General features: G+C 43.3%; 1 protein-coding gene across 1 annotated transcript in view; it reads left to right on the forward strand.

Annotated features, from left to right (window-relative positions):
* The first annotated feature begins 253 nt into the window (after positions 1-253).
* Positions 254-12500, forward strand: part of LOC134089540 (hatching enzyme 1.2-like) — a 15947-nt gene continuing 3700 nt past the window's right edge. The window contains exons 1-12 of the mRNA XM_062543997.1: positions 254-1900; positions 2127-2145; positions 2422-2472; positions 2567-2701; positions 2815-2932; positions 3595-3773; positions 4177-4258; positions 5653-5780; positions 6173-6295; positions 7237-7341; positions 7596-7727; positions 8350-8626. Coding sequence (XP_062399981.1) covers positions 1835-1900; positions 2127-2145; positions 2422-2472; positions 2567-2701; positions 2815-2932; positions 3595-3773; positions 4177-4258; positions 5653-5780; positions 6173-6295; positions 7237-7341; positions 7596-7727; positions 8350-8626 — 1415 coding nt within the window. The 5' untranslated portion in view covers positions 254-1834. The remainder of the gene's footprint in view (positions 1901-2126; positions 2146-2421; positions 2473-2566; positions 2702-2814; positions 2933-3594; positions 3774-4176; positions 4259-5652; positions 5781-6172; positions 6296-7236; positions 7342-7595; positions 7728-8349; positions 8627-12500) is intronic.

Here is a 12500-nt window from a genome sequence, read left to right on the forward strand (position 1 = left end):
GTCATGTTTCCGTCCCATGCGGCCCAGCAGTGCTGGAAGGTGGCGCGCTGTCTGCAGCGGTGTCCAGCGGGACGTGGAGCCCAACTGTCAGTTGGTGAGGTTCCAGCTGAGCTGCTCCACCATGTTCCTGCTGCCTCAGGCCTACTGGGACGGCCCTGAACATCAGGGAGGTGAAGGTTCAGTCCTCACTGACTGCTGTGGAACCAGCTGTTGACCTCAATGCAAATGGAGGGACACTAGTGACCCTCAACAGAGTATCCAGCTGCTGCAGGTAAGCTGAGCAGAATGCAGTGCAGTCGGCCTGCTCAAGATAACAGAGTTTAGTAAACAGGCACATCTGGGCGTCTCTTACACAGAGTCCAGTAAACAGGCAAATCTGGGCTTCTAACACAGTAAACAGGCACATCTGGGCTTCTAACACAGAGTCCAGTAAACAGGCACATCTGGGCTTCTAACACAGAGTCCAGTAATCAGGCACATCTGGTTAAAATAACAGAGTCCAGTAAACAGGCACATCTGGTTAAAATAACACAGAGTCCAGTAAACAGGCACATCTGGGCTTCACTAACACATGATGGCACAGCAGCGGCATATCCCTGTCACGCTAAAGAACATGTCCAAGTTGTAAGCTGCACAGATCCCACATAGTTTGAGACTCAGAGATCTGGTATCACTGGAGAGGCAACACTTCTTCCCCATTTTATGTCACTACACTGTCAATAATAGCCTACAACACTGTCAGGTTTTGAAAAAGATTATGAGACTGATTTCATGTCATTGAGGCCATGTAGCCTGACATTGAGATTTTGACCCCAACCAAAATGATGATTTGGATGGAAAATCAACTGTATTTCTATATTTCCATCTTGCTATCTGGCTGTTAAAAGTGCAGCTTTTCAGGGTTACAGGACACTGCTGTGTTGCTGTCATTTGAAGAGTTGTTCTAAAATGTCATGCAGTTTTCCACATAGCTACTGTACTGTAAATATTCTGTAGAATGTTGATTTTACAACATTCTCATCAAACTGTTGTGAGGCACACGTTTGTCAGAAAAACTCTGGCAACAACAAAAGTCTATTACAAATGTAAAGATGTCCAGTCTTTCTGCTGTTTTTATGGCATAATAATGTCAGTCTGAGTGTTACTACAGTTTCTGCCTATGTGGAAGAATTAATAAGTTGAGGAATAATCTAGAAATAATAATGATTTAGTTAGTAAATAGGGAAATTCATGACTTTGATTAAGTGTTTACATCACATGATAACCTATCACATATGATACTTCCTACTCCCTGTGTTGGAGCAGGCACAAGAAAATTGAGTCAGAATTAAAATGAAACTGTTCTTGAGCATATCCATCTCCTTCTTGTGTCTTTATAAAGTGAAAAATCCACTTCCTCAAGGAATCCACAAACTCAGGAATCAGGATATATAGTTTACAATGATATAATCCGGTGTTTACACAAACATATTTAATCGGAATAGCTGTGTGGCATGCATTACATTTCGGTGAGAAATTCAAAATGTGAGGCGGAAATGGCACAAGCAGCCTAAAAAGGTTTTGTAGGCTTTTCACTCCAGTACTTGCCATCCTCAGCATGTTAGTTTGCCTTTCATCTTAGTTATGTCTAAGCTAATTATCTACAAAAACATTGTGATCCGAGACGTCTCCACCCTTATTTAAGTGGTTGATGTTGACATTAATATAAGCCCACAGAAGGACACTCCTTTAGGAGGGCACTATATATACCCTTACTGGACAGTGGTCTAGGCACAGCTTCACTCCTGGTGAAGGGTCATCTGCAGTTGCATCTCCAGACAGCACCACAAGCAGCATGTACAGGAAACTGGTCTTCATTTTGGTTCTGCTGCTGGGCCTGTCTCAGGTCCTGGCTCAAGAGGTAAGACCTGGAGGAACTGCCCAACATCTACAAAGTTTATAGAAGTCTTACAAGTTTACAAGTTGTGTCTTGTTATTGTCATACACTACTATGTTATTTCCCATGTATGTTTCCATCCGTGTGTTCCCGATAGTCAGTAGAGTGTATTGACTGATACTAACATCCTGTTATTATCCAACTCTCATACCTCTGAACTCACTCCACATGATGTCCTTCTCATCACCAGGACCCATCCAGTACAGAGGGTGAGTGTGTCATCTTCGGTGTGTCAATAGGTGGATTTGACTTGATGCTGCTGCCTGCAGCTGTCTTAAAACGATTGCATAACGTGAGATTCTGACACATTTTCAACCTCAAATTGTGTGTATTTCATGGATGCAAATGGATCAGAATCTCAGAAATAACCACCTTATGCAGTCGTCTTAAGACGAATCCCACTTTCGTCACACTACCTACTGCTCAGTTGTTTTAACATAAATACTGAAGATAATGTTGTGCGTTTGGTGTTATTTCTTCATTAGAAGTCGATGAGGAAGTCGACATCTCTACAAGAATCCTGGAAGCAAACCAAGGTAAGGCAGTGCTTCTAGATACATCTATAAATGTGAACACTCAATATAGGGGAGATAAGAAACCCCTAATTTGGCATAAACTTTCTCCCCAAAGAAATCTCTGGGTTCCTGATGGAGGGAGACGTGGCCATTCCAAGAGACAGGAACGCCAGGAAGTGCAGTAATTGCAAGTGGCAGAAGTCACCATCCGGACTTGTTGAAGTGCCGTACAATGTTTCTGATGCTTTTTGTAAGTTGTGGGAATGAATAATGCTTGGTCTTCATCAGAATCCATACAATTGATTTGAATTAATTAGTTAATAACTTATTAACATGTAATGCTATAATGCTTTATTTCCGAAGCTGCCCAGAAGAAGGCTGTTATTCAGAATGCCTTGCAGACCTTCCATGAGAAGACCTGCATTCGTTTTGTGCCTTACGTCAAACAAAAAGACTTCATCAGAATTGTGTCTCGTGGCGGGTAAGTGCAGTAACAATGTGTACGATTCTTGTCAGAAATGTTTTGAAGCTGATGTTTGTAGTAGTGTTACTCCTTCATCAACATCGAGAATGGCGATTCACACTACAAGTGCAGAAAGAGGGAAATGTTTTGTGTTTTTGTGCATTTTGTTTAAGGTCAGGAAAACAAACTGAAGCATGTTTTGCATGGTGTCTTCACTTTGTGTTCAGCTCTTACATAATTTAAGATTTTTTTTTTTTAGAATGACACGTTCCATGGGTATTGAACCCACAACCTTGGCGTTGCTCGATCAGTGGAAGCTTAGGAAGTAGGCCTACTGTCGTGTCATAATGTCATTGACTGATGTGCAAATGAACGCTACAAAACCAAATGTGCAAATGAAATTGGGGGCTACCCCCATACCACCCATATCTAGATCCAGTCCTCCTTGCTCTTCCTAGACACATTCATCTTGAACTTCCTCTTGGGGGACCAATAAAGTATCTATCTATCTATCTATCTATCTATCTACAGTAGCCTATCTGTCTATCTACTGTATCTATCTATCTATCTATCTATCTATCTATCTATCTATCTATCTATCTGTATCTGTCTATCTGCTGTATCTATCTATCTATCTATCTAATCAACCGTTATGAGTGACTGGTGTCCCCTCTATGCAGGTGCTACTCGTACGTTGGAAGGAATGGCGGCGGACAAACCGTCTCGCTGAACGTGAACGGCTGTGTTTACAAAGGTGTTGTGCAGCACGAGCTCCTTCACGCCCTCGGCTTTTTCCATGAGCAGACTAGAAGTGATCGGGACAAGTACGTCAAGATCAACTTTGAAAACATCCGAGCAGGTTGGAAAATCACTTATTATGGTATTATATGTGTGCATAGAAAATATTTTTGTTATTTTGTTCTTCTACAGTATTCTTTATTCTCAAACAGCAGCTCTACACTATGAAATATTATTTTCAATGCCTTGCACGCACGACAATATTGTTCAACGGCATCTTGCCGCTCTTGCACGTGCTGCAGTCGAAGTTCAACTATGTTAAGCTTTAACCGCAGTGCGCTGTCAATAGGAATTTTGCGCTGAGCCCAACGGCAAGCATAACAAGAATCCTTGGGACATTACCTCAACCAAGAGCAACCTACAGTAGAGGCAGACACAGTGCATGTCATGTGCAATGTCAAGTCCCCTTCAGAAGGACAAAAACACACTTTAATTACACTAACAATTCCACTTTCTTCTCACAGGCGTTTCCCGCAACTTTAACAAGTATGACACTAATAACCTGAACACAGCGTATGACTATGGATCCGTCATGCACTACAGCAGGTGAGCGGAAAAACATAATAATTATAGCAACATTTTGTACCAATGGCACATATTAGTCTGGCATCGTCATACTCGATTCTAGTCAGAATTTGAGTCTGATACTGCTCCACCGGGCCTTTGGTACGTGATTATGGTAGTCTAGATGGAAACGGGGGTCCACGCGCACCCCCCGGCTTTTTTTATGCCACCTGATTTTTTAGAATCCTTAAAGTGTCTATTTTCAGAATCTGCCAGGTACCAAGCTGAAATAATGTCCCAAAGGCTTCATTTTTAACCCTTTGTTGCACCCGACCGGAACTCGAAAAACCGAATAATTATTTAGAAAGAGCATAACATTTGAAGTAAACAACATACAGAGACATCAGGTGGCATAAAAAAAGCCGGGGGGTGCGCGTGGACCCCTGTTTCCATCTAGACTATGGGGCGTGTTTCAACTGATGGGGGGGGGGGGGGGGGAATGCCTTTGCACTCAATTGGATAGACCAATCAGAGCAACGTAATAGCTTACTGTGAGCTGTAGGAAGAACACTCGAACCATCCTTCATCTCCACAAATGCCTTAACATTGTTGTTTTCTGGTCACCGTCAATATCTTGTACAACAGACATGATAGTGGAGTACATAGCAGGGTAAGGTATTGAAAAAAAAAGAAAACAGATGTACAGTATCCCCTCATCCATTTGAAAATAATTTCATTCACGCAGATGCTAAAAAACAGTTGTAGCTAGTCAGATTTGAAACCAATGACGGAACAACAGGTCACAATGCAAAAATGCCATTTCGCCTGATTAAATGCAAAACTGAGTTTTCCTTCAGTTCTCAGAAATATTTTTTTCAGTGGAAAAACCTCTGCTCTCCGTGTAAATGAAAGGCCAAACGGCATGGAAATACGCATGCTTTTCCTACAAGGGGTCTTAGAAGCTAGTTTAGTTGCAAACAAAATTAACCGAAGCGTGCTCAGATGACGTGATAGATGAGGCTGTGTCGCTCATCTGTCCATCATCATACAAAGCCCGCCCAGACAATTTGATTTGAACAGTTCTGTTTTGGGCATAGTCAAAGATCATTAAGGGCGGAGCAAGATACTTCATGAGAAGCCACTTCCTGGAACCCGATTCGCAACAGGGAGGGGGGGGGAGGCAAAATCCCCCTTTATGCAGAGCTGTTCCATTGAGGTCTATGGGCAAGACACACCCCTTTATGCAGAAGAAGTGATCCCCGTTTTGCGCCCATAGACATGAACTACGATGAAGTATCTTGCTCCGCCTTAAGTATCTTTGGCATAGTTGCAGCTCAACGGAACAATTCCATACAAGTTCAAGTTCAGCTCTCTCTCTCAGGCTAACATATTTGTGTACCTTAATGCAAATGTTTTCACGTATTCTCGGATTTCAGAAAAGCCTTTTCAAAAAATGGTAATGACACCATCACCCCGATTCCTAACCCCGATGTCAGGATCGGACAGCGCAGAGATTTGTCAGAGATCGACATTGTGAAGATCAACAGGCTGTATGAGTGTGATGGTGAGTGGACCAGACTGATGGCAGGCAACTGAATCAAACTAAGAAATATCTTCAACCAGCTTGTTTGCCATAGGAGTCGCATATAGCTTGCATACATTGAGATATAGATCAAAATTCAACTGTGATGGTGCTCCAAGAACAGTACATTATGAATGATTGCATTCGTGGCAACACCAAACTAAAAAGTAATTTTGCAGCATTACATGTAAGTGAACTATATGGCACAGTCAAAACATTTCAGGCATCCCCTTTATTATTTATTTATTTGTTAATGGGCGCAGAAACCCCTGCACTCATTCAATGACACACAAAGAGGTGTGCAAAGATGATGATTCTCCAGATTGTATGGTCTCTGTGTGTGGCAGAAACAACAAGCTCTTTTCTCTCCACAGACTCCAGCAATGTAACCAGCAGTAATGAAACTCTGAAGGAGCTGATCAGACGCTTGGAGGTCTCAGAGACCCAAGTGAAGAGCCTGGTCGGCCAAGTGAAGAGTCTGGTTAGCCAAGATAAAGGTATTGTGAACTGGAGATAAAACAATGCATGATTCTGAATTATGGATGGACGCATACTTTAAGCATTAAGGGCCATTCACACCAAGAATGGTAGTTATAACAATAACTACCATAATGATAAAAGCGTCCACATATTGACCATTGAGCGACAAAGTCTTTCCGTGTGTTAATGAATGTGATAGCTAAAATTTGATGGATTCTGATTGGCTGTTGATTTTGTATCGCTCTGAAAGTGATCCCCAACGATAACGTTCTTCATGTCGTTATCGTTATAGTTTGTGTGTGAATATCGTCATTCATACTAACGAGAACAATATTTTTTAGGGCCCGAGCACCGAGGCAAGGCCCTATTGTTTCTTCTCAGATTATTAGGGCCCGAGCACCGAGGTGTGGCCGCTGAAGCAGCGGCTGCACCGAAGGTGCAAGGCCCTATTGTTTCTGTAGAGATTATTAATATTATTATTATTACTATTATGCTGTATTATTATAGTATTATGTTATTGCTAACGCTAGTCAGAGACAGAGCTCTGGCTGAGGGTGTGGCTTAGGGAATCTATAGCACCACCTTGCACGTTGTCTGTTGTGGTTGACACATACATTCACAAAAATGAACCATATTTGGTGGACTTGTGTGTTATTGCTGCCGCTAGTCAGAGACAGAACTCTGGCCAAGGGTGTGGCTTAGGGACTCTATAGCGCCACCTAGTATGTTGTCTGTTTCACACATTCATGAAAATGAACCAAAATTCGTGGTCTTGTGTGTTATTGCTACCACTAGTCAGAGACAGAGCTCTGGCCGAGGGTGTTGCTTCAAAGACAATTCATTTGCAATTTTTTTAAATAATTTACTACAGGCAACACTTTGTGGGCATTAAGGGATTAAAATAGTTGGGATGTGTGTGTGTGTGCGTGTGTGTGTGCGTGTGTGTGCTCTCCTGAAGCTCAGGAATTATATCTGACTGCAATGGAGGCCAGACTGAGAGCCAGTGAGGACACAGTGGATGCCCAGAGGACCCAGCTGCGGGAACTCCAGACACTCAATGAAGGTGAAACAGCGACGTTCAGACTGATAAACTAAAGTGGCTCCTTGCCTGGCCTCTCCACACTGATATCTTGAAGAGACGACATGTGCTTTCAAAAGCACCAGAAAAAAAATGATATTAGAGAAGTCGTTTGACTTGTGATATAGTGGCAGAGATACCGGGGCCAATTTGATGATGGAACTAAATCTACAACCAATGAATTGTCCAACAATAAATAATTTTCTCAGTTATAAATATTTTGCTACATGTGTTTTCAGGGAATAAAGTGGCCTTTTCACTTTCACTTGAAACAACCACAGACAGGAACTCTGGACCCTATACCACTGGAAAAACACTTATCTACAAGCACATCTTCAACAACGTTGGCAATGCATACGACCTTAATACAGGTGAACATTTTACCAGATATACAGCTCTGGAAAACATTAACACTTTCTACAGTTCTACAAACAAGATAGTTTTAGTGATTAAAACGTTTCAGTTATGACCTGAAATGAACACAACGCTAGTGGCAACAGTGGAATAAGCAGGATAATGGACTTCACGCTGTACGATTATACAACGTTAGCACACTTTTCTAGATACCATCTGAACTTGCATTAACGTTATAATCCAACGGTGCGTCGTCCATTATCCCTTACTTATTGTATTGCAGCTACACTGCAGCTAGAGGTCAGAGTAGCACCAAAAGCGGGGGAGGGTTTTGATACAATTTAATTGAAACATACAGTAGTAAAAATTAATCTTACAGTGTAAAGCACTATAAAGATTGTACATGAAAAAATGTAATTCTTCTTGGACATTCTTGTCCAATCTTTCAAATGGTGTATAACATTACTATGCCATGTAGCAATATGGTGCATACAATTGATTTAGGATGTCATCCTACAGTTGCTGAGTGACATTCAATAATGGGTGTGTGTGGTTGTCCTGTTGTTGTTGAGCTGTATGGTGCCAGATGTTCTTCCAAAAGGATCAATACTGTACATGTCTACCCATCCTCTGACCCAGGCTTCTTCACCGCCCCTGTGAGAGGAGTGTACGAGTTCAGCCTCTCTGCTCTGAGCCGTGGCAGCAATGTTGTCCTGGCGTTGTACCTGCGTAAGAACAGAGAGCGGGTGGTCACCCTGTACTCCACGTTCAAGAGCGAACACAACAACGTGTCTAACGGAGCGAGTCTGATCCTAGAGAAGGGAGACGTGGTGGATGTGTACTTGCCAGCCAACAGAAGGGTGCTGGATAACCAAAATCACCACACTACTTTCCGGGGACATCTGCTCTTCCAGATGTAAGCACTGCCAACCAAAATGCTGCATCTGCAGTGCATCATAGAGTTGTTAGGAAATAGTACTTATGCATTGTATATGACATAGATTACGTGTTAGTCCTGGCATGCTCCTTCAAAAACATCCCAATGAATATGCTTTTAGTAATATTGGACACAAAACACATGTTTTGTTTGTGTAAAGACCTTAAATGCTGCATCGTTGAGTTAAATGTCTGAGACGATAGAAATATTTCTTTTTTGTGATCAATTGTTTTTATTTTGGAATAATGCATAAATCAGTTACATCATATACAAAGGCATAGAAACCCCCACCCCCCACCCCTCCCATACCCACCCAAGAACAAGCCCTGTGGTAAACATCTGATTGAATTAGGATTATGTAAACAATATTTTGCTGCTTTGTTGCATACTGAACGAACATGAAATTTAGAATTGTAATATATGTTTTGTGCACATTAAGGGCCCGTGTCCACCAATAGCATTCTTTGATGATGACGGCCATTTTCTCTACAAATCCTATGAAGTTCAGCGCTCGCAGCACTTAGCGGCCGCCGTGGTGCTGATAGCTTTTTTCTGCAGTGCGCAGAGCGCTGAAAGTTGAAATGTGTTCAACTATATTAGAACAGCGCTGGCCTCGTCAATGTCACTTCTCTCTTAACGACCAATCAAAACTTTGTAACCTAGCAACAACTAGATGCACCGCATAGCGGTACACAATATGACCGCCGCTCAGTTCTGCACATTCTCTCCAAAAAAATAAATGACGCTTGTCAACTTTCCTGCATCTCCTTTTTGTGCAATTGATATATACATATATCTCCTACTCTTGCAGCTCATGTGTATATAAATGAGTGTGTGCATGTGTGAGCTTGCTTTTGTGTATAATAATGTGTGTGTGTGTGTGTGTGTGTGTGTGTGTGCACATGTGTGGAATCAGTGGATGTGTGTTTATCTGTGCATGTGAATCTGTTGAAGTGTGTGTGCATACGTGTGTTTGTGAGAGTGTGAGTATCATCCCTAACCAGCAACCCTTCGCTAAATAGCACCATCTGCAGGCCGTTGGGTGAGCATGTCACTAAATGTACACATACAGTACACTACAGTCAATACATTTATTATATAGCACCCCATGGATGAAATTCAAATTTGCAAATCACAAATGACTGGTTATAAGCCAAGTTGCGGGCTCTTGAGACCAACATACCATAAGCATTTCATCAACCTCGGTGGCAAGGTTCAGGTAGTTATATAAGAAAAACGGCAATTTTTTAGGTTTCAGGGGGGCCTGTGCGGGGGTGGAGTGGCCAAAGATCAATCTCTACCTATACACATACTCAAAGGCAAATGATAGAATGATAGAAGAAAGAATGATGTTTCAAAAGATATACAGTATGCGTTTTTCTTAGATCCTTTTTGGAGACTCCAAACTGTATAACCAGAATTAAACACCTCTAACTTAACAACCCCTTAGCCTGCAAACTAAATCCTGGCCTCCAATGAAGCTGACACTTTGGGGGGCTACTATTTGGGTTTGGATGTCAGTGAACCTGGAATAAAATAAAAGACCCATTATCCCAATAATAATTCATTTCTATTCTGCCTATGACATTTTGATAATAAAAGGCCCCAAAAAAGTGCACTGGCAATGTGTAGAGGTGGGAGTGGATCATGGAGACAGTCACCAGTGTAGAGAGTTGGGAGTGGAGACAGTGCTGAGTGTAGAGAGGTGGGAGTGGAGACAGTGCTGAGTGTAGAGAGGGGGGAGTGGAGACAGTGCTGAGTGTAGAGAGGGGGGAGTGGAGACAGTGCTGAGTGTAGCTGTAGAGAGGTGGGAGTGGAGACAGTGCTGAGTGTAGAGAGGTGGGAGTGGAGACAGTGCTGAGTGTAGAGAGGTGGGAGTGGAGACAGTGCTGAGTGTAGAGAGGTGGGAGTGGAGACAGCCCCCAGTGTAGAGAGGTGGGAGTGGAGACAGTGCTGAGTGTAGAGAGTGGAGACAGTGCTGAGTGTAGAGAGGTGGGAGTGGAGACAGTGCTGAGTGTAGAGAGGGGAGACAGTGCTGAGTGTAGAGAGGTGGGAGTGGAGACAGTGCTGAGTGTAGAGAGAGGTGGGAGTGGAGACAGTGCTGAGTGTAGAGAGGTGGGAGTGGAGACAGTGCTGAGTGTAGAGAGGTGGGAGTGGAGACAGTGCTGAGTGTAGAGAGGTGGGAGTGGAGACAGTGCTGAGTGTAGAGAGGTGGGAGTGAAGACAGTGCTGAGTGTAGAGAGGTGGGATTGGAGACAGTGCTGAGTGTAGAGTGGTGGGAGTGGAGAGTGGAAACAGCCCAGAGTGTAGAGGGGAGAGTGGAGCATGGAGACTGCCCCTAGTGCACTTCCTCGTCCTACTCCTCTCACTCTTTCTTCATGTCTTCCTTCTCTCTCTCACACACACACACACACACACACACACACACACATACGGCAAAGGTTGTGATTCCCTTTTTTTAAATGATAGTGGATTGTTAATTATATAGTATGTCACAATTTCATTAACAACTTTAAGACTGTTAAGTAAGACAAATCAGTACTATTAGCATCCACTTAATCAATGAGCCTCAGGTATAGGACCGCACATCCTCTACCAATACTCTTAGCATGACCTTTCAGGAGGTTGTAGCCTACATCAACAGGCCTACAGTACAGTGCATAGTAACAGCGTAATCATTTCCATCTTAGTCCAGTAGTCTGAGGAGGATCCTTTTGTTGAGCTAAGTCTTCTTCCTTGAGATTTGGTTGAGAAATATTGAACTCCAGCGTAGCGTATGGTAAGCAGGTAAATAGACTGTGCCACATTGAGCCATAGAACCGATCTGCACGCTGCAGCCAGGGTTTTCTCATAGATTCACCAGGACAGCAGATGCAGGACAGGTGTGGAACTTAGTGAGAGTGTTTTGGGTGGATGGTGGCAGAGTTGCACTGAATACACCTTACAGTATATACCTCCAAACCCGACTCTCCTCAAACAATAGCTCACAAATGTCAATATCTATCATCTCTCTGACACGTCTGTAATCAATAATAATGAATAGTCGATCGGTTTCCTGAGACAGGGAACTGCGTCTCTGTGGCACACGACCCGCTCTGCAGTCTGCAGGTCCGACTGGAGCAGCTTGCAGCGGTGTAGGTGGCATGGAGGCACAGGCACAGGGTGGCACACAGTGGAAGAGTGTGAGTGTGAGTGTGAGTGTGTGTGTGTGTGTGTGTGTGTGTGTGTGTGTGTGTGTGCCTTCCTCAAGCGCACTTCAGCCGTGTGTGTGAGCGCAGGAGAGCAGTGAGGGGTTACAGTAGGTGCCTTCCTCAAGCGCACTTCAGCCGTGTGTGTGAGCGTAGGAGAGCAGTGCTCAACCACTTCCCCTACCCACGTTTTCCTGCTGGTCGGGGATCGAACTCGGTTACAAGCCCGAAATCCTAACCTGTGTGTGTGTGTGTGTGTGTGTGTGTGTGTGTGTGTGTGTGTGTGTGTGTGTGTGTGTGTGTGTGTGTGTGTGTGTGTGTGTGTGTGTGTGTGTGTGTGTGTGTGTGTGTGTGTGTGTGTGTGTGTGTGTGTGTGTGTGTGTGTGTGTGTTGTCACGACTATCTAGCTCAGAGTAGCCATGACATAAAGGGAGACCACACCGTTTGAACAGTTAAATACAAATCATTTATTAAAGCATAAAATAATACCACTAAAGCATAATCTAAATCAAGAACAATATCAAGTCAGTAAATGAGAAGCAACAAATGGTTAATCAAATGTGTTGTGCAGATCAGTGAAGTGTAGGCTATGTGTTAAGCAAAAGGCAAAAGGGAATATGATGCTGCTGCCACCAGCACAGAGGCCTGAGCCAAGCAAAGCAATG

Source organism: Sardina pilchardus, chromosome 1 (assembly GCF_963854185.1).
Source record: "Sardina pilchardus chromosome 1, fSarPil1.1, whole genome shotgun sequence".
NCBI classification, from domain to species: domain Eukaryota; kingdom Metazoa; phylum Chordata; class Actinopteri; order Clupeiformes; family Clupeidae; genus Sardina; species Sardina pilchardus.